This window comes from Molothrus aeneus, chromosome 31, assembly GCF_037042795.1.
Source record: "Molothrus aeneus isolate 106 chromosome 31, BPBGC_Maene_1.0, whole genome shotgun sequence".
Taxonomy (NCBI): Eukaryota; Metazoa; Chordata; class Aves; order Passeriformes; family Icteridae; genus Molothrus; species Molothrus aeneus.
Genome location: NC_089676.1, coordinates 698,917 through 722,747, shown reverse-complemented (window position 1 = coordinate 722,747; position 23,831 = coordinate 698,917). Strand labels below are relative to the sequence as shown.

General features: G+C 64.1%; 4 protein-coding genes across 5 annotated transcripts; 1 reads left to right on the top strand and 3 right to left on the bottom strand.

The window, feature by feature from the left end:
• Window positions 1-2,310: 2,310 nt before the first annotated feature.
• Window positions 2,311-7,402, bottom strand: ISG20L2 (interferon stimulated exonuclease gene 20 like 2). Its single transcript, XM_066567927.1, has 4 exons — window positions 7,381-7,402; window positions 6,265-7,015; window positions 4,626-4,826; window positions 2,311-3,836 (listed from the first exon to the last, which is right to left on the bottom strand). Exons 2-4 carry the CDS (start codon window positions 7,003-7,005, stop codon window positions 3,723-3,725), a joined length of 1,056 nt encoding a protein of 351 aa, XP_066424024.1. The 5' UTR covers window positions 7,006-7,015; window positions 7,381-7,402; the 3' UTR covers window positions 2,311-3,722.
• A 93-nt stretch (window positions 7,403-7,495) lies between these two features.
• Window positions 7,496-12,799, top strand: METTL25B (methyltransferase like 25B). Its single transcript, XM_066567906.1, has 7 exons — window positions 7,496-7,607; window positions 7,815-7,942; window positions 8,398-8,685; window positions 8,762-8,824; window positions 8,936-9,633; window positions 10,731-10,918; window positions 11,028-12,799. The coding sequence occupies exons 1-7, from the start codon at window positions 7,562-7,564 to the stop codon at window positions 11,216-11,218; spliced, it is 1,602 nt and encodes a 533-aa protein (XP_066424003.1). The 5' UTR covers window positions 7,496-7,561; the 3' UTR covers window positions 11,219-12,799.
• Window positions 11,282-14,268, bottom strand: MRPL24 (mitochondrial ribosomal protein L24). Its single transcript, XM_066567935.1, has 6 exons — window positions 14,200-14,268; window positions 13,067-13,257; window positions 12,284-12,379; window positions 12,081-12,184; window positions 11,876-12,006; window positions 11,282-11,787 (listed from the first exon to the last, which is right to left on the bottom strand). Exons 2-6 carry the CDS (start codon window positions 13,244-13,246, stop codon window positions 11,651-11,653), a joined length of 648 nt encoding a protein of 215 aa, XP_066424032.1. The 5' UTR covers window positions 13,247-13,257; window positions 14,200-14,268; the 3' UTR covers window positions 11,282-11,650.
• A 1,507-nt stretch (window positions 14,269-15,775) lies between these two features.
• On the bottom strand, window positions 15,776-23,108 carry HDGF (heparin binding growth factor). Of its 2 annotated transcripts, none has more exons than XM_066567933.1 (6): window positions 22,969-23,108; window positions 17,534-17,610; window positions 17,305-17,443; window positions 17,038-17,214; window positions 16,141-16,331; window positions 15,776-16,051 (listed from the first exon to the last, which is right to left on the bottom strand). In XM_066567933.1, the coding sequence occupies exons 1-6, from the start codon at window positions 23,053-23,055 to the stop codon at window positions 16,045-16,047; spliced, it is 678 nt and encodes a 225-aa protein (XP_066424030.1). In that variant the 5' UTR covers window positions 23,056-23,108; the 3' UTR covers window positions 15,776-16,044. The 2 variants fall into 2 exon arrangements, with proteins under 2 accessions (XP_066424030.1, XP_066424031.1); XM_066567934.1 differs by having other exon boundaries at window positions 16,161-16,331.
• Window positions 23,109-23,831: the final 723 nt, after the last annotated feature.

The window sequence follows — 23,831 nt, the reverse complement described above, 5'->3', positions numbered from 1 at the left end:
AACCCTGGGGGGCTCCCCCAGCCCGGCCAGGGCTCCATCGCTGCCCCGGGACCCCCCGAAATTGCTCCCAGAGCCCTCCCGGGAGGATGGAGGGGGGTGCTTGGGGGTGTTTCCCCCTCCTCAGTGCCAGGATCCACCCCGGGAGGGGCTCTCGGGTACCCTCACCCCATAGAGGAGCTGAAGCTGTTTGGGGTCACCCCAGTTTGGGAGAGAACATTTGGGGGGCTCCTCTGTGCGTGTGTGGGGTGAAGCCTGGGCAAGGGCAGGTCACCGCCGTGCCCGCCCCATGTCCCCACAAATGCTCCGCAGCTGGCGGGACGCGGCCCCCACCCCCCCCCCGCCTCTGGCCACGGCCACGGCCGCTGCGGAAATGAAACACAGCTGGAAACACAGCTGGACGGCGCGGCCGAGCCCGGCCCGGCCCCGCGGCCGCCGCGACCCCCGGCTGTGCGGCGGGAGGGAGCACGCGTGCCCCAGGAGCGCTGCTGGGCCGGGACCGTGCTCAGCTCCAGGACCCTGCCCTGGGCCGGGACCCTTCATTCCAGGACCCCCACTCAGCTCCAGGACCCTGCCCTGGTTCCAAACCTTAACTCCAGGACCCTCACTCAGCTCCAGGACCCTCACTCAGCTCCAGGACCCTGCCCTGGTTCCAAATCTTAACTCCAGGACCCTCACTCAGCTCCAGGACCCTCACTCAGCTCCAGGACCCTGCCCTGGGCCGGGACCCTTCATTCCAGGACCCTCATTGAGCTCCAGGACCCTCACTCAGCTCCAGGACCCTGCCCTGGGCTAGGACCCCTCCTCAGCTCCAGGACCCTTATTCAGCTCCAGGACCCCTCCTCAGCTCCAGGACCCTGCCCTGGGCCGGGACCCTTCATTCCAGGACCCCCACTCAGCTCCAGGACCCTGCCCTGGTTCCAAACCTTAACTCCAGGACCCTCACTCAGCTCCAGGACTCTCACTCAGCTCCAGGACCCTGCCCTGGGCTGGGACCCTTCATTCCAGGACCCTCATTGAGCTCCAGGACCCTGCCCTGGTTCCAAATCTTAACTCCAGGACCCTCACTCAGCTCCAGGACCCTCACTCAGCTCCAGGACCCTGCCCTGGGCTAGGACCCTTCATTCCAGGACCCCCACTCAGCTCCAGGACCCTGCCCTGGTTCCAAACCTTAACTCCAGGACCCTCACTCAGCTCCAGGACCCTCACTCAGCTCCAGGACCCTGCCCTGGGCTAGGACCCCTCCTCAGCTCCAGGACCCTTATTCAGCTCCAGGACCCCTCCTCAGCTCCAGGACCCTGCCCTGGGCCGGGACCCTTCATTCCAGGACCCTCACTCAGCTCCAGGACCCTGCCCTGGTTCTGGACCCTTCTTCAGCTCCAGGACCCCTCCTCAGCTCCAGGACCCTGCCCTGGTTCCAAACCTGAACTCCAGGACCGTTCCTCAGCTCCAGGACCCTGCCCCTGTTCCAGACCCTGACCCAGCCCAGTCTGGGACCCTTCCTCAGCCCCGGGACCCTTCCTCAGCCCCGCCAAGCCCCCCCCGCCGTTCCAGCCCCATCCGGAGGGACCCCAGGGTGAGATCGAAGCCATCCCCCGGCCCCTGCCGCGCATCCCGCACCCTCCGGGGGCTGGGGCCCGGCCGGCTGCTTCTCATTTCCAGGGCCATAAACCCCTTTAACGACCGGCCATTTATAACCGCTGTAAAGCCCCTAATCAGCGCCAGAGCCAGCGCAGACACAAAGGCTCCCGCCTGCTCCTCCGCCCTCCCACCTTCCTCCGCATTTCGGGGCTCGCACAGCTTTTCCCACCCCCACCAGGCCGATCGGAGGGGGGGATGAACCCCCAGAACCCCACAAGCTCCGTGGGATGCTCGGCCCCCAGCACTGCGGGGGGATCCAAATCCCCTCCCCAAAAAAGCAGGAATGGCCTCTCCTCCTGTACCCCAAAACCTTCCCTCGGGCTCCAGCGCCCCGAGCCAAGCGCAGCCACGTAAACACGAGGAAAGGCTGGAAAAAATGACGCGCGGCGGGGGCTCGGGGCCGCGGCCAGCCCGGCGGGGGCGGCTGCGGGCTCGGCCCCGGCACCGGCACCGCTCCCGGTAACGGCAACACCGGGGAGAAAACGGGGTGCGGGGAGAAAACGGGGTGCGGGGGGGTCGGGGAAGGGGCCAGCTGGGCTCTGGCAGGCAGAGGAGGAGGCGGAGGAGGAAGAGCAGATGTCGGAGGGTGCCGGGTGACGGCCCGGTAAGGGACCCCCCGCTCCCGCCCACCGGGGCCGGGGGCTCCTCCCCGCCGCCAGCGAAGGGAAGAGCTCTTGAATCATTTCTTTTTAATTAGGATTTTGTACATAAAGCTTTCAGTTCAAAGCGGTTCCCGTCAAGGCTCGGGCGCCTTCAGGGTCTCCGGCTGCCTCTCCGGGGGTGTCCCCGGGGCAGCGCAGGGGGGGATTCGCCCCGGGACCCCCAGGGTCACCCCCGGGGCAGCTCGGGCAGGACGGGGCGATGCTGCTCGCCATGCCCGGCGTTATCCCGCCCCTTGCACAACGAGGAAGGTGGAATTTCACCATCCTAAAGCGATCCCAGGCGCAGTGCCGGGGCTCACAGAGGTAGTTTGGGGAGGAGGAAGGAGCCTGCTCCACTCCCCACGCCCCAAGGATGGCGGCTGTGCTCAGGATGCCCCAAAGTCACTCCAGCAGCTCCGCAGAGTTCTGGGGGTGCAGGATCCCTGTGACCCCTCTGGGTTCCTCCCCTGGGAGGGGAAGGCACCGGCCCCGGCCCTGCCCTCGCCTTGGGGACAGCGGCACAAGGCACGACAGGCTTGGGGACAGGGACATTGCACCGGGCTCCTCCTCAACCACGGACACGGCAGCGCCTCAGCGCTCACGGGACCCTCGAGGGGCAGGGCCGGGCTGGGGGCGTCACTGTGGGACCCCCCAAAGGCAGGACCAGGCTGGGGGTGTCACTGTGGGACCTCCCAAAGGCAGGACCAGGCTGGGGGTGTCACTGTGGGACCCCCCAAAGGCAGGACCAGGCCAGGGGTGTCACTGTGGGACCCCCCAGAGGCAGGACCGGGCTGGGGGTGTCACTGTGGGACCCCCCAGAGGCTGGGGGTGTCACTGTGGGACCCCCCCAAAGGCAGGACCAGGCTGGAGGTGTCACTGTGGGACCCCCCAGAGGCAGGACCGGGCTGGGGGTGTCACTGTGGGTCCCCCCCAAAGGCAGGACCAGGCTGGGGGTGTCACTGTGGGACCCCCCAGAGGCAGGACCGGGCTGGAGGTGTCACTGAGCTCCCCAGGGTGTCACTCTGAGCCCCCCCCACAGGCTGGGGGTGTCACTCTGAGCCCCCCCAGAGGCAGGACCAGGCTGGGGGTGTCACTGTGGGACCCCCCAAAGGCAGGGCCAGGCTGGGGGCGTCACTGTGGGTCCCCCCAGAGGCAGGACCAGGCTGGAGGTGTCACTGTGGGTCCCCCCCAAAGGCAGGACCGAGCTGGGGGTGTCACTGTGGGACCCCCCAGAGGCTGGGGGTGTCACTGTGGGACCCCCCCAAAGGCAGGACCGGGCTGGAGGTGTCACTGAGCTCCCCAGGGTGTCACTCTGAGCCCGCCCCCACAGGCTGGGGGTGTCACTCTGAGCCCCCCCAGAGGCAGGACCAGGCTGGGGGTGTCACTCTGAGCCCCCCCAGAGGCAGGACCAGGCTGGGGGTGTCACTCTGAACCCCCTAGGTGTCACTTCTCCTCCGGGTTCTGCTGCAGGTGCTGCTCCCACTCCTCCTCCACCACCTTGTAGAGCTCCATGGTGGCTCGGGCATCTTCCACCGAGGAGTGGCCGCTTTTCCCCACCTGTGGGCAGACACAAAGTGGCCACAGCTCCCAGTTTGGGGGGGCAGCCACAACTGGGAGATGGAGGGGGGGGGATGTACAGGGATTAGAGAGTGCAGGCAGCTGTGGCAGGGGGGATGCAGGAAGATTTGGGGTGCACGATTTGGGGTGGATCAGGGCCTATGGGCAGCTCCAGGGGGCTGCAGGCAGATTGGGTGGGCAGGTGCAGGGAGATCAGGGGGTGCAGGCAGATTTGGGGGTACAGGAAGCTCTGGGGGGGATGCAGGCAGATTTGGGGAGTATAGGGAGATTTGGGGGAGGAATGCAGGGAGCTTAGGGGGGTATTGAGAGATCTGGGGGGGATGCAGGGAGCTTAGAGGGGTACAGGGGGATGCAGGGAGCTTATGGGGGTACAAGGAGATGTAGGGGGATGCAGGGAGCATAGAGAGGTATAGAGAGATCAGGGGGAGATGCAAGCAGATTTGGGGGTACAGGAAGCTCTGGGGGGACGCATGGAGCTTAGGGGGGTACAGGGAGATTTAGGGGGGATGCAGGGAGCTTAGAGGGGTACAGGAAGCTCTGGGGATACAGGGAAAATTGGGGAGGTGCAGGCAAAGCTGTGGGGTGTGCATAAAGGGGAAAGAGCAGGAAAAAACCTCCCAAGGCTGCAGGAGTTGAGCTGAAAGGGAAACTGAGGCACAGGGCTGCCCTGCTCCAGCACTGGCAGCCATGACTGAACTCAGGGTGCCTCAGATCTTCCCCCCTCCCTCCCCACTGTCCCCTGGCGTGGTGAGGGGGTGCCCAGGGTACCTGGATGTCCTGGTTGAGCAGGGCCTTGGTGAGGCGTTTCAGGGAGATGGCCACGTTCTCAGGGAAGCCAGCCCTGCGGTTCAGCAGCGGCATCTGGGACGTGTCCCTGGTCAGGGCTTTGGGGTGGCAGTAATGGAGAGCCTTGAAGTCGTTGTGGATGGCGTGGCCCACCACCACCTTGCCAGCAAGGATCTGCAGAACCTGCAGGAGACAGGGGGGTGAGACCCACAGCAGGACCATGCCTGCTCTGGGGGAGCTTCCTGCCCCCCTCCCCAGAACAGGGGCAGCCCCTTGGGGCAGAGCTGTGGGGCTGAGTGGGGACGGTGCAGTGTGGGGACAATCCCTGTGCCCCACAGAGCTGGAGGGGACAATCCCTGTACCCCAGGAACAATCCCTGTGCCCCACAGGGCAGGGCAGGGACAATCCCTGTGCCCCAGGCACATTCCCTGTGCCCCAGAGGGCAGGGGAGACAATCCCCACAGGGCAGGGGGGACAATCCCTGTGCCCCACAGGGCAGGAGGGGACAATCCCTGTGCCCCAGGGACATTCCCTGTGCCCCAGAGGGCAGGGGAGACAATCCCCACAGGGCAGGGGGGACAATCCCTGTGCCCCACAGGGCAGGGCAGGGACAATCCCTGTGCCCCAGGCACATTCCCTGTGCCCCAGAGGGCAGGGGAGACAATCCCCACAGGGCAGGGGGGACAATCCCTGTGCCCCACAGGGCAGGAGGGGACAATCCCTGTGCCCCAGGGACAATCCCTGTGCCCCAGAGGGCAGCCCCTAGACCCCCACACAGCCCCTGAGCTGCAGATCTCGACCCTGTGCCCCCCACCACCCCTGGCCCTGCCATCCCTCACTCCCTGCCCCAGCCCACGAGCCCAGCCCTGCACCCCCAGCCTCGCAATTTTGGTGTTCCCCAGCAGAACCAGGCCCTGCAGCCCCCATCCCCACCCCATAACCCCAGACCTTGCAGCCCCCATCCCCACCCCATAACCCCAGACCTTGCAGCCCCCATCCCCACCCCATAACCCCAGCCCTGAGCCTGTACCCAAGCCCTAGAGCCACCCCCTCCCAGCCCTGCACTCCCAGTCCAATCCTAGGAATTGTCCCTGGGGCACAGGGATTGTCCCCACGCTGCCATGTGAGGCACAGGGACTGTCCTTGGGGCACAGGGATTGTCCCAGGGGTACAGGGATTGTCCCCAGGGGCACAGGGATTGTCCTCACCTGACCTGTGGGGCACAGGGATTGTGCCCACACTGCCCTCTGGGATTGTCCCTGCCCTGTGGGGCACAGGGATTGTGCCCACACTGCCCTCTGGGGATTGTCCCTGCCCTGTGGGGCACAGGGATTGTCCCTCCTGCCCTGTGAGGGGCACAGGTATTGTCCTCACCTGCCCTGTGGGGCACAGGGATTGTCCCCACTGCCCTGTGGGGATTGTTTCCCCTGCCTTCTGGGGCATAGGGAATGTACCTGGGCACAGGGATTGTCCCAGGGGCACAGGGATTGTCCCCCCCTGCCCTGTGGGGATTGTCCCCCACACCCCACACCCCCTGTCCCCATACCCCCCACCCCCTGTCCCCAGCTCCCACAGCCCCTGTCCCCGTGCCCATGGCGCTCTGTGTGCCCGTCAGGCTGACCTGCTGCTGTGCCCTGCGGAAGGGCACGGCCTGTGCCATGTGCCGCGGGCGGATGCCGCTCCAGCGGGTCCGGTAATCCACGATGGGCGCCTCGGGCCGCACGTACCGGTCGTACACCACATCCCCCTCGTAGGTGACGATGCTGCAGCGGGCCAGGGCGCTGGTGCGACCGCCGGGGCCCGTGCCCACCATCTCACAGTCCAGGGCCACCAGCTTGGGGGGCGCCGGGGGGGCCCCCACAGCCCCTCGAGCCTTGCCCTTGGCTCCGGTGCCGGTGGCACCGTTCTGGGACACCCCCCGAGCCTTGCCCCTGGCTCCGGTGCCGCCGTTCTGGGACACCTCCCGAGCCTTGCCCTTGGCTCCGGTGCCAGTGGCACCGTTCTGGGACACCCCCCGAGCCTTGTCCTTGCTCTGAGCAGGAGCTCCAGTGCCGCTGGGGCCGTTCTGCGCCGCCCCCCGAGCCTTCCCCTTGCTCCCGGCGGGGCCGTTCTGTGATACCGGAGGGCACCGGGGGGTTCTGGCAACACCGTTCTCTTTGGGGCTGCGTTTGGCCCCCGCACGCCGTGCCCGGCCTGGCCGGAGCGCTCCCGGTGCTGCCGGGAGCTGTTTCTGCCGCAGGACCCCGCGGCGCTCCAGCTCCCGGCGCCGCCGCACGAAGCTCTGGTGCTTTCGGTTCCCCGGCTCCTTCTTGGAGCGGCGCTCCGGGGCGGAGAAGTCAATGTTGAGGATCAGATCGTCCATGGCGGGGCCGCTGCGGGGCGGAGAGGGGGGTCAGCGGCAGGGCCCTGGGCACCGGGAAAGCCCGGGACCGGGAACCCCCCACCCCCGGGACACCCGGCACCGGGAACCCCCAACCGCCAGGACCCCCGGCACCGGGAACCCCCAACTCCCAGGACTCCCGGTACTGGGAACCCCCAACTCCCAGGACTCCCGGTACCGACAATCCCTGACCGTGGTACCGGGAAACCACGACCGCTGACTCCCAGGACTCCCGGTCCCTGCAATCCCCAACCCCCGGGACTCCCGGTACCGGGAACCGCAGACCCTCGGGACTCCCGGGCAATCCCCGACCCCCGGTACCGGAGATTCCCGGTTTCACCCGTACCCCCCTCTCACCTCCGCGCCCCGGAACCGGAAGTTCCCGGGAAACACGCGGCCGGCCCGGTCCCGGCAGTGACGTCATCCGCGCGCGCCGCGGCGGGAACTCGGCGGCGCCGAGCGCTGAGGGACACGCGCGCGGCCGCTCCGTGACGTGTGTGATGACGTCAGGCCGACGTCACGGAGCATCGGCGACGACATGCCCGGTGTGCCGGACGGGCCGGTGACGTCAAGGGTGTCCAGGGGTGAGTGATGTCATGGCTCCGGGGGGCGTCTCGGTGCGAGGGAGGGGCTGCGGTGTTATTACATCTGCGTGACGTCACGGCGGGACGCATTCGTGCGTGACGTCACTGCCCAATGACGTCACGCGGGTGCTGAATGGCGTGGACAGAGCCGGGGAAGGGGTGAGAGTGCCAGGCTGCCCCCAGGGTGCCAGGGCTGATGTCCCGCAGGAGCCGCCATGGCAGCCGTGGCCCCTGGAGCCGCAGAGCCGCCATGGCAGAGCCCGGAGCAGCGCAGAGCCGCCGACATCATCCGCCTGCTGAGCCTCTACCGGCCCCTGCTCGACGCCTTCGTCATTGTGAGTGTCCCCGAGCTGTGCTCGGGCTGTGCCCCAGGGCTGTGACCCCTGAGCTGTGCCACATGAGCTGTGACTCCCGGGCTGTGCCCACTGAGCTGTGACCCCAGATTGTGATCCCTAGGCTGTGTCCCCCGACTTGCACCCCCAGGGCTGTGCCCACTGAGCTGTGATCCCTATTCTGTCCCCCAGGGCTGTGTCCCTCAGGCTGTGACCCCCATTCTGTCCCCTAGGCTGTGCCTGCTGACCTGTGCCCGCTGGGGTGTGCCCCTCAAGCTGTGCCCCTCAAGCTGTGCCCCCTGGCCTGTGCCCACTGAGCTATGATCCCTATTCTGTCCCCCAGGGCTGTGTCCCCTGAGCTGTGCCCCCCAGGCTGTCCCCCCCAGGCTGTCCCCCCAGGCTGTGCCCCCTGTGCTGACCCCCCAGTCTGTGCCCCACGCTGCCCCCTCTCCCCACAGGATTTCTTCACCGAGGATCTGTGGTCCCAGTTGCCCCCAGCCTGGCAGCCCGCCCTGGCTGGTGCCACCCCAGAGCAGCTGGCCGGGCTGCTGGGGGGCCGTGGGGGCCCGAGGGCGGCCTGGCCGCTGTCCCTGCTGGCCTTTGGGGCCGCTGCCCGTGCCCTGGCCTTCCCCCGGGGCTGCCTGGGATCAGCCCCGCGCCCGCCGTGCCAGAGCTCCCGCCTGCCCCCGCTGCTGCGCCGCCACATCAAACCCAAAAAACAGCACGAGATCCAGCGCCTGGGCAAGGTGGGTGCCCCTCGCCCCCCCCCCCCGGCTGCCCCCAGCCCCCTAAAAACCCCCTAAGAGCTGCCCTTCGCCACAGCTGCTGCAGCGGCTGAGCCGCGCCACCGGCTGCGAGCACGTGGTGGATATTGGAGCAGGGCAGGTGAGAGCAGGGGGACATGGAGGGGGGGTCCTGGGGATCCCCCCAGCCCAGCTGAGGTCGTGTCCCCCCCAGGGGATCCCCCCAGCCCAGCTGAGCCCGTGTCCCCCCCAGGGCCACCTGTCCCGGTTCCTGGCCTTTGCCCTGGGGCTCAGGGTCACTGCTGTGGAGAGCGACGCCCGTCTGTCGGGCCTGGCCGAGCGCTTTGACCGGGAGCTGCTGCAGGAGCTGACCAAAGCCAGGGCCCTGGCACACAGGGGAGCCCTCCCGTGCCCCCTGACCCCCCGTGCTCCCCATCACATCCCCGGCCGCCTGGACCCCACAGCTCCCTGGGGGCAGTTCCTGCTGCCCCCCGAACCGCCGGGCGCTGGCCCCGCTGCCCGCAACCCTCTGGGGGGCCCGGGGGGCTCCGAGGACGGGGACAGGGTGCTGGTGACAGGGCTCCACGCCTGCGGGGACCTCGGGCCTGCCCTGCTGTGCCACTTTGCCCGCAGCCCTGCCGTGGCCGCCGTGGCCCTGGTGGGCTGCTGCTACATGAAGCTGTCGAGCGCCCCAGAGCAGCAGCAGCACCCTGGGTACCCCTTGAGCGCCTCGGTGGCGGCACTGCCGGGCCACCAGCTGTCCTACCGGGCACGGGAGGCTGCGTGCCACGCTCTGGAGGAGTACCAGGCCCGGCTGAGAGGGGGCAGTGCCCACCTGCGTGCCCACTGCTACCGCGCCGTGCTCGAGAGCCTGATCCGCGCCGCCAAGCCCAGCAAGAGGCACCTGGGGCTGCAGCCCGGCAGGAAGGCACACACCCTGAGCTTCCCCCAGTGAGTCTGGAAATGGGGACCCCCTTCTGCATCCCCTGGTGGGCACCAGTGAGTCTGGGCATGGGGATCCCCTTCTGCATCCCCTTATGGGCCCCAGTGAGTCAGGAAATGGGGACCCCTCTTGTGCATCCCCTGGTGGGCACCAGTGAGTCAGGAAATGGGGACCCCCTTGTGCATCCCCTGGTGGGCACCACTGAGTCTGGGCATGGGGACCCCCCCTTCTGCATCCCCTGGTGGGCACCAGTGAGTCTGGAAATGGGAACCCTCTTCTGCATCCCCTGGTGGGCACCAGTGAGTCTGGGCATGGGGACCCTCTTCTGCATCCCCTGGTGGGCACCAGTGAGTCTGGGCATGGGGACCCTCTTCTGCATCCCCTGGTGGGCACCAGTGAGTCTGAGCATGGGGACCCCCTTGTGCATCCCCTGGTGGGCCCCAGTCAGCCCTTTCTGAGAGATCTGCTGAGTTGGGGGATGGAGGATCCCTTTCTGGGATGTCTCCTAGCTCCCCATGAGTTTAGGGAGGGAGACCCTTTTCTGGAACTCTCCTTGTGAGTTTGGGGAGGGGGAACCCCCTTTTGGGACCCTCTTCATGAGTGTGGGGAGTGGGATCAACCTCCTGTGTCCCCTCCTTGCCCTGCAGTGAGACTGGAAAGGGGAACCCCCTTTAGGGACCCTCTTCATGTGTAGGGAGTGGGATCAATCTCCTGTGTCCCTTCCTGGCCCTGCAGTGAGTTTGGGGAGGGGGGAACCCCCTTTAGGGACCCTCTTCATGTGTAGGGAGTTGGATCAACCTCCTGTGTCCCCTCCTTGCCCTGCAGCGAGTTTGGGGAGGGGGGAACTCCCTCCTGGGACCCTCTTCATGTGTAGGGAGGGGGATCAACCTCCTGTGTCCCTTCCTGGCCCCACAGTGAGATTGGGGAGGGGGGAACCCCCTTTAGGGACCCTCTTCATGTGTGGGGAGTGGGATCAACCTCCTGTGTCCCTTCCTGGCCCCGCAGTGAGACTGGAGAGGGGGGAACTCCCTCCTGGGACCCTCCTCACGAGTTTGGGGCTGGGGGAGTCCTGCCTGGCACTCCCCTGCCCCCCTTTCCATGACAGATATGCCCAGCTGGGGCTGTCCCTGGCGGGGCTGGACCCAGAGGGGGTCCCAGTGGACTCAGGGGCTGTGGGGGCCATGCTGGAGCAGCAGCACAAGGTGGTGGCGTTCTGCACCCTGGGGCAGCTCCTGGCACCCGCCGTGGAGACCCTGATCCTGCTGGACCGGCTGCTCTACCTGCGGGAGCAAGGTGGGCATGGGCACAGCTGCCAGGGTGATCCTCCCCCTGCTGTCTCCTCTCTCCCTGCACCCCTCTCTCTCTCTGTTCTCCCAACTCGTTTTTCTCCCTTTTCCCCCAGGTTTCCACTGTGCCCTCGTGCCCCTGTTCAACCCCCGGTTCTCCCCACGGAACCTGGTGCTGGTGGCTGCACGGACCCCACTGGACACAGCCCTGGCTGGGCTGGCCAAGGACCCTGAGGATGGGCACAGCAGCGAGGATGAGGATGTGGAGGAAGCAGAGTCCCCCAGGGAGGGGCAGAACCACCAATAAACCCAGGATTTGTACACTCCAGGGCTGGCTGTGAGTCAGTACTGCACCAAAAACACAAACACAGCAAACTGAGGGGGTGTTTATTGCAGAGCCCACCTTGGGGGGCCCCCAGCTCCCCCAGTTAATACCAGTAGGATTTCTAGGCCCACCTCAGGGGGCTCCCAGCTCTCCCAGTTAATAACAGGAGGATTTCTTGGCCTTCCTCAGGGGGCTCTCAGCTCTCCCAGTTTATACCAGTAGGATATCTAGACTCCCAGCTCCCCCACTTAATACCAGTAGGTATTAAGTATTCTAGGCCCACCTTGGGGGGCTCCCAGCTCCCCCAGTTAATACCAGGAGGATTTCTTGGCCCGCCTCAGGGGGCTCTCAGCTCCCCCAGTTTATACCAGTAGGATTTCTTGGCCTTCCTCAGGGGGCTCCCAGCTCTCCCAGTTAATACCAGTAGGATTTCTTGGCCCGGCGTGTCTCCACAATGCCCATGGCATCCATGATCTCCTCCTCAAAGGTCTTCAGTGACGGCCGGTACGTCTTGGCCAGCGCGTCCTCCTGGGACGTGTCCTTGGGGCCATCTGTGCAGCCAAGGGGACAAGGCTGACCCCCCTGACCCCTCTGCGTGCCCTTCCCCGTGCCCCCAGCCCCCTGTGCCACCCCTCTCACCGATCCACTGCTCGGGCACGACGCCGTCCTTGCGTGGCTGCGGGGGCACGGGCAGGATGCGGCCGCTGCGCAGCGACACGCGGACGCGCTCGCCCTCCTCCGTGAACCTCCACTCCACCTCCGTGGGCTTCCTGCGGGCACACGGCGTTGGTGGCGGGCAGGAGCAAAGCGGGGGACCCCTCAGCACCCCCCAGCCGTGTTTTACCGATCCTCAGGGTCCACCAGGCTGATCTGGCTGAGCAGCAGAGGCGCCTCGCTGGCGATGTAGGTGCCCGAGTACTTGGCGGTGCGGTTGATGTAGCGATAGTGCTGTGAGGGCATGAGGGTCACCCGTGGGGCTCACTGATGACCCCATGGCCACCTCAGCCTCCCCAGGGCCTCCTGCAGCCCTCCCTGCCGCAGCCTCACCGTGTTCAGTCCTTCCACCACCACCCAGTTGCGGGCTTGCACCACCTGGCTGACCAAGCCCTGCTTCCCCGCGTCCTTCCCGGCCAGCACCTGCACCTGCGGTGGGGAGAGGGGCACAGGTGTGTGAAAAACGCCAGTCACTCGTTTTTAAAATTTTAAAAGTTTAGTAGTTATAAAGTGGTTATAAAAAATAGTAATACAATTAGAGTAATGATAATTTGGACAATTTGAATTAGGACAATATGAGACAATAAATACAAAGAGTTAGGATGTCCAGGTACCTTTTTCTGGGCAGCACCAGCCCGAAAAAGGCCCCGCGTTAACAAAGGATTAACCCTTAAAAACAGCAGCCTGTTGCATATTCATACACTGCATACATGATGCATAAATTCTGTTCAAACACAGGATTCTGTCCGGTCATCATCAACTTCTTCCTCTGAATCTTAACAGCACCTTTGAGGCAGGAAGAAATTCGTTTCTCCTGATAATGGAGCAATAAATTCTCTTTCTCTGAAAGACTGAGGTGTCCTGTGGCTGCTATCTCGCTGCAAGTCCTTTCTTTAAAAAAAAGTATCTTACATAGCATCGCTTCTATTTTAACATTTTTTATAACCTAAAACTCTATTTAACACAGTATTTAAGAGAATTAACACAGCATTACTTTCTAACACAACACGTCTAATATTCATTTCAGTATTTGCGAAAAGCCAACCATAAAACACATGCATTTTTCACAGGTGAGACCCCGGCCAGGGGGGGCAGCCTGGGGAGGGAGAGCCTCACCGTGTCACCCTTGAACACCTTCCAGTCGTCCTTGGCGATGGGTTCCACGAAGACCTTACGGCGGCGCTGCCCCGGGGGGTTGCGGAGCCGGGCGGCGGTGGAGTCGGGCGGCCACGTTCCGTGCCGGTAGCCCGGGGGCAGCCGCGGCCGTGCCGCGCTCAGCAGGACCGACAGACGCATGGTGCTGCGGGCTGGGAGGCATGAGGGGCTCTGGGGACACCCCTCATCCTCACCAGGGTCATTGTGTGCAGGTGTGGGTCCGGCAGAGTCACCCCAACCCACCCGGAGCACCCCCGGAATGGGAGGGAAGCGTCTGGCAGAGCAGCCCCCCACAAATGGGATCCCACAGATCCTCAACCCCCCCAACAGATCCCCACACCCCAAAGGGGATCCAGGTACTGGCAGAGCCATCCCTCACCCATGGAGGGACCCGGGGATCCCACAGACTCTCACCCCCCATTACCCCAAAGGGGACCCGGTCCCCAACAGTTCCCCACACCCCAAAGGGGATCCAGGTACTGGCAGAGCCATCCCTCAACCATGGAGGGACCCGGGGATCCCACAGGGCACCCCCCACCCAAAGGGGACCCCATTGTCTTGCAAAGCACCCTCTCCTCCCAGCGGGGCCCTGCAGAGCCCCCCCACTCCCCGAAGAGAACCGAGGGGTCCCACAGACATCTCCACCCTTCCCCAGGGGGAACAGGGCACCCCGCACACGGGGAGAGACCCCAGCAAGGAGCACCCAGGGGTCCCACAGAGCTCATTCCCCCAAAGGGGGACACGGGCAGAGCCTCCCCCACTCCCGAAGGGCCCCATGGATACCCCAGAGACCCCCCTGAGCCCCAAAACCCCCCCTGACTCCCAAAAGCCCCTCTGACACCGAGAGCTCTCCTGGCTCCAAAGACCCCCCTGACTCCAAAAGCCCCCCTGGCACCTGAAGCCTCCCCTGGCTCCCAAAGCCCCCCCACCACCCAAAGGGCACCCGCAGAGCACACACCCCCTCCACCCGCCGGGAACGACACCCGCAGAGCCCCGGCCGCCCCCGCAGGGCCCCAAGCCCCGGCAAACCCCCCCAGCACCCCGGAATAGCCCCGCAGAGCCCCCTCGGGCGTCCCAGTCCCGACCCCCCTCACCTGAGGGGCCCCGCCGCTCCCGCGCTCCGGGGGGCGTGGCCAACCGGGATGGGCGTGGCCAAGCGCGCTGCGGCGGAGGTCGCGGGGCACGCCGGGAGTTGTAGCCCTGGCGCGGCGCACGCCGGGAGTTGTTGTCCTAGCGCGGGGCACGCCGGGAACTGTAGTCCCTGCCGCCCCTCCGGCCCTCAGCCCCGGCCCACGGTGAGCGGCTGCCGGGAGCTGTAGTCCGGTCACGGCTCCATCTTCTGCTGCTGCCCTCCCTGCCCCCGGGGTTTGTTCAGAGGCAGGGGACGGTCAGTGCTGTCCCCTGTGCAGGGAGCCAGGCACAGCCTAGTTGGCCTGGTTCAGCCTCTCCAGGCCAGGCTGTGCGTGTGGGACAGAGCGGCCAAGGACGGTCACGGCCCCAAGGCTGACACAGCTCACGGAGAGTTTGGCATGGCCCTCGGGCACAGGATGGGATTTTGGGGTGTCCAGAGCCAGACCCGATTATCCTGATTGTTCCTGCTCAGGGTATTCCACTATCCTAGCACCAAAGCTGAGAGCTTGGACAAGGCTCTAGGATTTTGGGATTGGGAACATTTTGGGGTGTCCTGTGCAGGGCCCAGAATTGGATTCGATTAGCCTGACAGGGCCCTTCCTGCTCAGGATATTCCACTATTCCCGCATAAAATCTGAGTGCTTGGACAAGGCTCTAGGAGCTTGGGATTGGGAGCATTTTAGGGTGTCCTGTGCAAGGCCCAGAGTAGGACTGAATTATCCTGACAGGTCCCCTCCTGCTCAGGATATTCCACTATTCCAGCACCAAAGCTGAGTGCTTGGACAACATGAGGACACTGGGATTGGGAGCATTTTGGGGTGTCCTGTGCAAGGCCGGAGCACGACTTGATTATCCTGACCAGTCCCTTCCTGCTCAGGATATTCCACTATCCCAGCAGAGAAGTTGAGTGCTTGGACAAGGCTCTAGGAGGTTGGCATTGGAGCATTTTGGGGTGTCCTGTGCAGAGCCCAGAGCAGGACTCAGTTATCCTGACGGGTCCTTTCCTGCTCAGGGTATTTCACTATTCCAGCATAAAATGGGAGTGCTTGGACAAAATTCTAAGATGTTGGGATATCCTGTGCAAGGCCCAGAGCAGGACTTGATTATCCTGATGAGTCTCCTCCTGCTCAGGATATTCCACTATCCCAGCACCAAAGCTGAGCGCTTGGACAGTGCCCTAGCACGTTGGGATTGGGAACATTTTGGGGTGTCCTGTGCAAGGCCAGAGCTCAATGAGCCCTGTGGGTCTCTCCCAGCTCAGGACATTCCATAATTTCATGATCCTAAAGGTTAAGGAGTGTTTAGACAATGCTGGGATTTTGAGGGCAGCAGTAAGAGTTGATCCTTCTGTGTCTGACCCAGCTCAGGGCATTCTGTGATTCTGCAGTTCCCATTTCAGCTCCCTCCAAACCCTCCCCTGCCCCAGCCCCATCTCTCCCCCTGGTCCATGTGTTGCCAGAGGGGCTGTAGCAGCCCAAAGGGTCCCAACCCCCCCCCCCATGCAGAGGTTCCAGGGGCTCACCCAGGTCCCACAAGCACTTTTAAAAAGGCAAGATTCGCTTTTATTTCAAATCAACAGCTCAGCCCCGAGGAATCGCCAACACAAAGCGTGTGCCCACAGCAGGGCAGGCACAGAGCGCTCGGGGGCAGGACCCAGCTGCTCTGCATTCCTCTCTTTTCTTTTTTTGTTGTTTTTTTTTTTGTTTGTTTTCTTTTGGAAATTTCCTTGTCTGGAGCTCCGGACGCGACGAGCCAGCGTGGGGCAGCACCAGGAGCCAGGGGGAAGGATCAGCTCGCCAGGGAAGCCACTACAGGCTGTGGGGGGCCAAGAACAGAGCCAGGCTCTTGTCAGACCCCCCAAAACCTGGAGGCTGTGGGGACAGGGCTCAGAGCACCCCCCTCACCTCTCCTTGTGGTCTCTGACCTCCTCCTTGCCCTCCTGCTTGGCCTCGTTGGTGGCCGGTGTGTCGGCGGCGTCGCTGTTCTTGTCCCCCTCTCCTGGGTTGGCTTTGGGCTCCTCCTTGGGGGCCTCTTCATTGGCCACCTTCTTGTCCCCTTCCTGCCCCTCTGCATCCTTGGGGCGTTTGGGGGAGTCCTGGGAGGGGAACTCAGGTCAGCCCAGCCCTTCTCCCAAACATCTCCTGTCCCCAATATCCCCATCCCCTGTCCCAAACATCTCCTGTCCCCAACATCCCCATTCCCATCCCCTGTCCCCAGCATCCCCATCCCCTGTCCCAAACATCTCCTGTCCCCAACATCCCCATTCCCATCCCCTGTCCTAAACATCCCCATCCCCTGTCCCCAACATCCTCTGTCCCAAACATTCCCATCCCCTGTCCCCTGTCCCAAACACCCCATCCCCAACATCTCCATCCCTGGTCCCCAAGATCCCCAGCCCCTGTCCCCAAGATCCCCATCCTCTATCCCCAACATCCCCAGTCCCCAACACCCCCATCCCCTCTCCCAAACATCCCATCTCTGTCCCCAACATCCCCATCCCCAGTCCCCAACATCCCCTGTCCCCAACATTCCCATCCCCTGTCCCAAACATTCCCTGTCCCCAACACCCCCATCCCCTCCCAAACATCCCATCTCTGTCCCCAACATCCCCATCCCCTGTCCTCTGTCCCAAACATCCTCTGTCCCCAATATCCCCAGTCCCAAATATCTCCATCCCCTGTCCTCAACATCCCATCCCCATCCCCTGTCCCCAAACATCCCCATCCCTTCTCCCAAACATCCCCATCCCCATTCCGTGTCCCTAACATGCCCAATCCCAAACATCCCCAGCCCCCCAGTACCTCCAAAGCATCCTCAGCTTTCCTCTTGCTGGCTCCTTTCTCGTTCTTCTCCTTGCTCTGCTCGTCGATCACCAGCTTCCCCTCCTCGTCACTGCTGCCCTCAGCATTGCCCTTCTTGTCCCCGTCCCCCTCCGGCTCCCGCTCGGCCGCCTCAGGGCAGCTCTTCTTCTGGGTGGGCTGTGGGCAGGGGGGGTTCACTGGGGGCTCCCAGGAGGGAGGAAAGGTGTGGGGAGCTGGGATGGAGCCCCCCCCCAGCTCATGACCCACCTGGTAACCGGAGGCTTTGACCGTGGGGTTGTTCTCGATCTCCCACAAACCTTCGCTGAAGCCTTTCCGCTTGTTGGGTTTGCCAAACTTCTCCTTGCACTCCTCGTAGGGGAAGAGGTCTTTGGGCCCCAGGAATGCCCTGTGCCAGGGGAAAAGGGTGAGGGGTGGGAGCAGAAGGGGGGGGGTCTCACCTCTCCCAAACTCACTGTGAGCCCCAGCTCCCACTCACGTTTCGTGGGTCCCGAAGAAGAAGACTTGGTACTTATTGGAGGAGGATTTGACTGCAGCTTCTGGCATCTCATCAATCTGTGGGACACAAAGGACAGGCTGAGAGGAGAGGGCAGAGACCCCTGGGCCTCCTCAGATGTCCCCAGGACATCCCCTGCAGTGTCCTGTTGATGGGCACAGCTCAGGAAAGGAAAATTCCTTGGGAATTTTCTGTCTGGAGACAGAGCTGGCAGGAAGTGCCCAGTGGTGTGGGGGTCAGCAGAGCTCCCCTTCTCCCACAAGCTCTGCTCTAGACCAGCTCAGACACACTCAGCAAATTCAGGACATCCCCTCCAGTGTCCTATGGATGGGCACAGCTCAGGAAAGGAAAAGAAAGGAAAATTCCTTGGGAACCCCCCAGCTGGGACCCCCCTGGCAGTGGGATTCCCTGCCCAGCCCCAGCCCCTCCTGCACCCCCAGGGGATGCAGTGGCTCTGTCTGGAGATGGTGCTGGCAGCAAGTGCTCAGCAGAACAAGGGGGTGCCAGCAGGGCTCCCCTTATCCCACCCCCTGTCCCCCTAATCTCTGCTCTAGACCAGCTCAGACACACTCAGCAAATTCAGGCGTTGCCAGTGGTGCCACAGCTCCTCAGATGTCCCCAGGACACCCCTTCCAGTGTCCTCTGGATGGGCACAGCTCAGGAAAGGAAAATTCCTTGGGAATTTCCCCACAATCTGGAGACAGAGCTGGCAGGACGTGCCCAGTGGTGTGGGGGTCAGCAGAGCTCCCCTTCTCCCACAAGCTCTGCTCAGCAAATTCAGGCAGAGCCACAAGCATCACCCCCAGCCTGGGCCAGCAACGGGGATTGGGGTGCCTGGGGGGGACACCCTGGCCAAAAGGGGGTCAGCAGACAAGGGGACAGCCTGGCAGGGCCCTGGGGTCGGGCAGCAGCCGGTGCCAAGCCCCAGGCAGGTGCTGCTCCACCGAGCGTGAATAATCCCGAGGCGCCGAGCGGGAAGGGAGCGAAAGCAACTCCGGCTGCTTTTTATAGCAGCTAAAAATAACCCCCCCTGCAGCCAGCAGCCATAAATTCCCCAAGAAAACCTCAAAGGGAGGTGGAAGGAGCTGAAGGAGGATGCGGGTGGGGGTCTCGGGCAGGCGCCAGCACGTCACTGTCACTGGGCTGGACGGTGCCAGCGGGGACAGCTGGGGTGCCAGGTCCTGTCCCAGTGCTCTGCTGACTCATGGCACAACCTGACAACCTCAGTCACCGTGACCCCCACAGCTTGCCCAGCCTCAGTTTCCCCAGCCAGCAGGGCCTGGGTGCTGTGACAGGGTGGACCTGGCCAAGAGTTTGTCCTGATTTCCTTCACAGAGCTGGGATGGCACTATGCTTGTCCCTGTGCTGAGGGGCAGTGCTGGCACAGCCCTGGGGCACATGGAGGGCATGGGGCACTGGGAGGGGCACCAGGATGTGGTGGAGGCTTGGTGTGATGCCCACTCCTGGCTGGGATATGCCTTTGTGCCATCCCCACTGCCCAAACGTGGTTTGGGGCACACAGGTCCTGCACCAGGATCCAGGGGGTGTTTGAGGATTATTGAAGTTGCTCCCACCCACAGCCCCGGGGCTCCTGGCACTGCCATGCCCCAATGGCACCGGGGGACACTCCAGGAGCAGGGACAGTCCCCAGCAGAGCCAAGGCCAGCCTGGCCCTGGCTGCAGTCCCCAGAGGGACCCTGGCCCATGGTGGCAGCTGGGAGCAGCAGCTCCATCCCTGCGTGGCACCGAAGGTGGAGGAGGGGATGATGTGACTCAGAGGGGCGGCCACCAGCCCGGCCCGGCCCAGCCCAGCCCCCGGGGATGGTGCTTTCCCCCAGGCCACGTTCCTGCAGGTCACTCCTGCCACGGTGTGCCAAAGGCCCCATCAGCCCCCCCAGGCAAGGACACAAACCCAGATGCCCTGCCAGGCCTGGACAGGGACCCCACAGCCCCTGGCAGTGCCAGCACCCTGCTGGAGATCTCCCAGCAAGTTCCCAAACTTCCTTCCCCAAGGAAAGGCAGCAGCTCCAGGATGGCTGCGCTGTGTCACCGTGTCCCCAGCCCAGGAAACCGAGGGGCTCCATGGAGCTGGGACCCCTGGCAGTGGGATCCCTGCCCAGTCCATGGATCTGCTGGGACCCCCTGGCAGTGGGATTCCCTGCCCAGTCCATGGATCTGCTGGGACCCCTGGCAGTGGGATTCCTGCCCAGTCCATGGATCTGCTGGGACCCCTGGCAGTGGGATCCCTGCCCAGTGGGATTCCCTGTCCATCCCTGCCAGCCCCCCAAGGGACAGATGGGACCCCCTGGCAATGGGATTCCAGCCCAGCCCAGCCCATCCCTCCCAGCCCTTTATCAGCCCCTGGTGCACCCCCAGGGGATGTGCTGGCTCTATCTGCAGGGCCAGGCAGGGACTTTGGGGTGCGGGGACACGGGGCAGGAGGGTGGCACCCCACTGGGGACTCTGATAGTGCAGACAGTGCAAACCCACCCAAAAACCCTCACTGCCCCCAAACTGCCTCACAATGGGCACTGTCACAGCCCGTGGCTGTCTGTCCGGACAGTGGCAGCAGACAGACAAACGGCTGCAGTGCCAGGGTAAAGTCCACGGTGCCCATTTCTGTCCCCCTGCCAATGGCACCGGTGTCACGGCCCAAGGGCAGCACCCAGGGGCTGGGGAGGGGTCTGAAAAGGGGCTGGGAATGTCCCCCAGGAGGGGAAGCTCTGGAGCGTGGCAGGGGAGGGACGGGCACGAAGCCCCGAGCTGGACTCTGCCCCCAACCTCTGCTCTTCACCTTTGCCACTGCTCACAGAGCACGGCTGGATCAGCCTGCCCTGCCCTGCCCTGCCAGGGGGGCTGGGAGCAGCCCCCTCCCTGCCTCAGTTTCCCCCCTGCAGGACAAGGCTGGCAGTGAGGAACAGGAATTAATTAATTAATGGAATTAATCATGTGGGTCACACACGGTCGATGAAGCACATGGGAGGGGGGGGGGGGCACACGCACTGAGTGGGGGTCCTGTGGCAACCCTGAGTCCCATGGGTGCCCCTCAGCCCTGGGGGCACCACTGGGCCCCATCTCAGCACCAGGCTGGCAATGGGCACCAAATTCCAGAGGGAATGGCCCAGCAGGATCCTGACCCCATGGCACAGCCAGGGGAATGGGAGATGCTCAGGAAGGGGATGTCAGAGATACCAAGGGGGTGTGAAAGATGCCAGGGGGGTGTCACGAGTGCCAGGGGGGATGTCAGAGGTGCCAGGGGGGTGCCAGGGGGGTGTCAGAGGTGCCAGGGGGGATGTCAGAGGGGCCAGGGGGGTGTGAGAGATGCCAGGGGGGCGTCAGAGGGGCATGGGGGGATGCCAGGGGTGCCAGGGGAGATGCCAGAGGGGTCAGGGGGGTGTCAGGGGTGCCAGGAGGGATGTCAAAGGTGCCAGGAGGGTGTCAGGGGTGCCAGATCTGACAGGGAAGCACCAAAAACGATGGTCTGCCATAAGGGACCCTGCAGAGAAAGGGTGAGGGGAAGCAAGCATCATCCTCCAGCTGCCAGCGACTCATCTCCCCACTCTGGTGCCTCAGTTTCCCCTCTGTTTAAGGCTGCCCCTCTCAGGGAGAGGCTTCCACCAAGCTGCTGGTGCTGGGGAACAGTGCAAGGTGCCATCCCAGGGGAAGAAATGGAGGGAACAACCCTTCCCCCGTCCATTTCTTCCCCTATCTCCCAGCTCCAGCCACACCTGGCTGGAAACAAACACCCCAGCGAACGCCACGCGTGGCCGGGTAAGGTTTCATCACAGCACCTGATTAGTCACGGGCAAGCCCTGCCTGATTAGTCACGGTGGGGAGGGCTGTGCTCCTAAACCCCCCTGGCCCTGGGGAGCCCAACCAGAGAGAGAGAGAGGAGGGGAAAAAAACCATTCCCTGCCTGCCCCAAAATGATGGTGGCGGCCAAACGATGAGGATGAGTGGGGTGTGAAACCCGAGCGGCCCCCGGGAGCCCCGAGCTGGCATCATCACCCCGGCACCCGTGGGATGGATGGGGGCTGCAGGAGGATGGGGCAGCATCGCTTTTCCCCCCGAGGGAGGGAGGAAGGAAGAGCAGGCGGTGTGGAAGCTCCCAGGGATCCTCTGTGGCTCCTCCTCGCAAAAAGCCGCTTTCAAATGCGCGTTGGGAGGGCCGGTGCCAAATCCGAGCGGCTCCCAACCCCCTCCCGGCCTCCCCGCCAGAACCCGACAAACCAAACAAAAGTTATTCAAATCCGCCAGGGGAAGGGGGGGACTTGGGGGGAGATCCTCGGCCTTTAAAGCCCCATCGCCCCCATTCCTCCCTTTTTCCGCTCAATTTGGGGTTTCCAGGCAGCCCCCGGTGCCCTTTGCAGCAAGGCCGTGAGGGGAGCGTGTGTCTGTGTGTGTGTGTGTGTGGGGGGGGGGGGGAGGTGGAAAACACTCCAAGGAAATTTTAAACTGCATCATCAACCGCTTAAAAATAACCAGCGCCGTGTTGTGCAGCCAGAGCTGCCCACGGGCCCCGTGGCTTGGGGTTCATCCCGGGGGTCCCGGGCTCATAGCCCCCTTTAGGGACACGCAGGACCCTCGGGGGACACCGGCGGGGCTGGCACATGGTGGGGCCTGGATCCCCCCCTCGTCCCTTCCCCCCGTCCTAAGTCCTCAATAATTCTATCGATTTTCTAAAGCCAAATTCCCGGCGTAAGCGCTGCCACCTCTCTGGCACCCCTAAGGCCACCGAGAGCCGGGGGGACACGCTCGGGGCTCCGCCGGTTTGGATGAAACCCCCACAAAATCATCAGTGAAGCGCAGGGGGACCGAGCTGGCCCTTCCCGGGGGCCTCGCAGTGGAGCGGGAAGGGCTCATGGAGCGGCCCCACGTGGAGCAGGGACCCCCCGGTACCGGTACCGGGGGATGGAGGGGTCACCCCGGGCTGGCCCAGCCTCGTGCTCCGCTGCCCGGTACCGGAGGGGTCCCCGCTCCCACGCGGTGCCAGAAGCCACGCGGTCTCCACCGGTGACCCCCCCCCCTCCCCCGTTCCTCCGGGAGAGAAATGAATAAACAGCACAAAAAGGGCCCGGGGGAGCCCGGGATGTTGTTTCCAACACATGAAACCCCCCCTCAAACCCAAAGAAATGTCCCGAAAGCGCCTCCGCAAGCCTCGGTACCGAATAACCCCCGAGTCCACCCGGCCCGGCCTTACATAAGGAACCGGCAAAGTTGGACCCCGGCCCCGGTGGAAGATCCGGGGGGGATCGGAGCCTGACCCCCGTACGGACACACCCCCCCGCCGCTCCACCGGGGCAGCCTGACCCCGGTGCGCCCCATCCCCCCGCGTTATGCAACGGGGAGCACCGGGAGAGCACCGGGAGAGCACCGAGGGGTCCCACCGCCCTCCCAGCCCCTGCCCAGCTCCTTACCCGGGCAGGCCAGTGCGGGTAACCCTTCATCTTGGCGAAAACCAGGTCCCCGCATTTGTATTCCTTCTGCCGGTTGGACCGGGACATCTTGGCTGGGCTGGCGGCTCCTCCCGGGACCGGGGGAGCGGGCGGGGGGAGGGGGGTGGGGGAAGGGAGGAGGGGGGGGGGGTTACGGATGAACTTTGGGAGGCAAAACCCGGCCAGGCAGGGATAGGCCAAATAAATATAAAAAACCCCTAAAAAAAATCAACAACGGCAAAAAAGAAAAAAAAAAAAAAAACAAAAACAAAAAAAACCAAAACACCCTCCCAAATGCGAAGGGGGAGAGGCAGCGGCTGCTCTGCCCCCCGGGCCGGGGTCAGCGGCGGCGCGGCGCAGCGGCGGAGGGCCCGAGCCCCATGCGGTTGTTTGTGTTTGAAATTCAATTGCTCCCTCCCTCGGCCACCCCCCCCACCCCCCCGGCCACCATTCCCCTTCCTCCTCCTCCTCCTCCTCCTCCTCCTCCTCCTCCTCCTCCTCCTCCTCCTGCTGCTGCTGCCGCCGCCGGTGGATGCGCTCGGAGCTCGCGGCGCTGCCTGGGCGCGCACACGCACCGCCCGCCCACGGCGCCGTGCGCGCTCCCGGCACCCCAAAAATACCCAAAAATACCCGAAATGTGCCCGCTGCGGGTGGCACCAACCGCGGTGTGTCACCAGGGGACGGGGAGGGACGGCAGGGCCACGGGCTGGGTGCGGAACCGGGGGGAACTGGGTGCTGGAGCGGGCAGAATGGGTGTGAAACAGAGGGAAAGGGGGGTAAAGAAGTGCAAAAGGAGGGTGAAATAGCGCAAAAAAATGGTGTAAAAGTGTGTAAAGGAGTGCAAA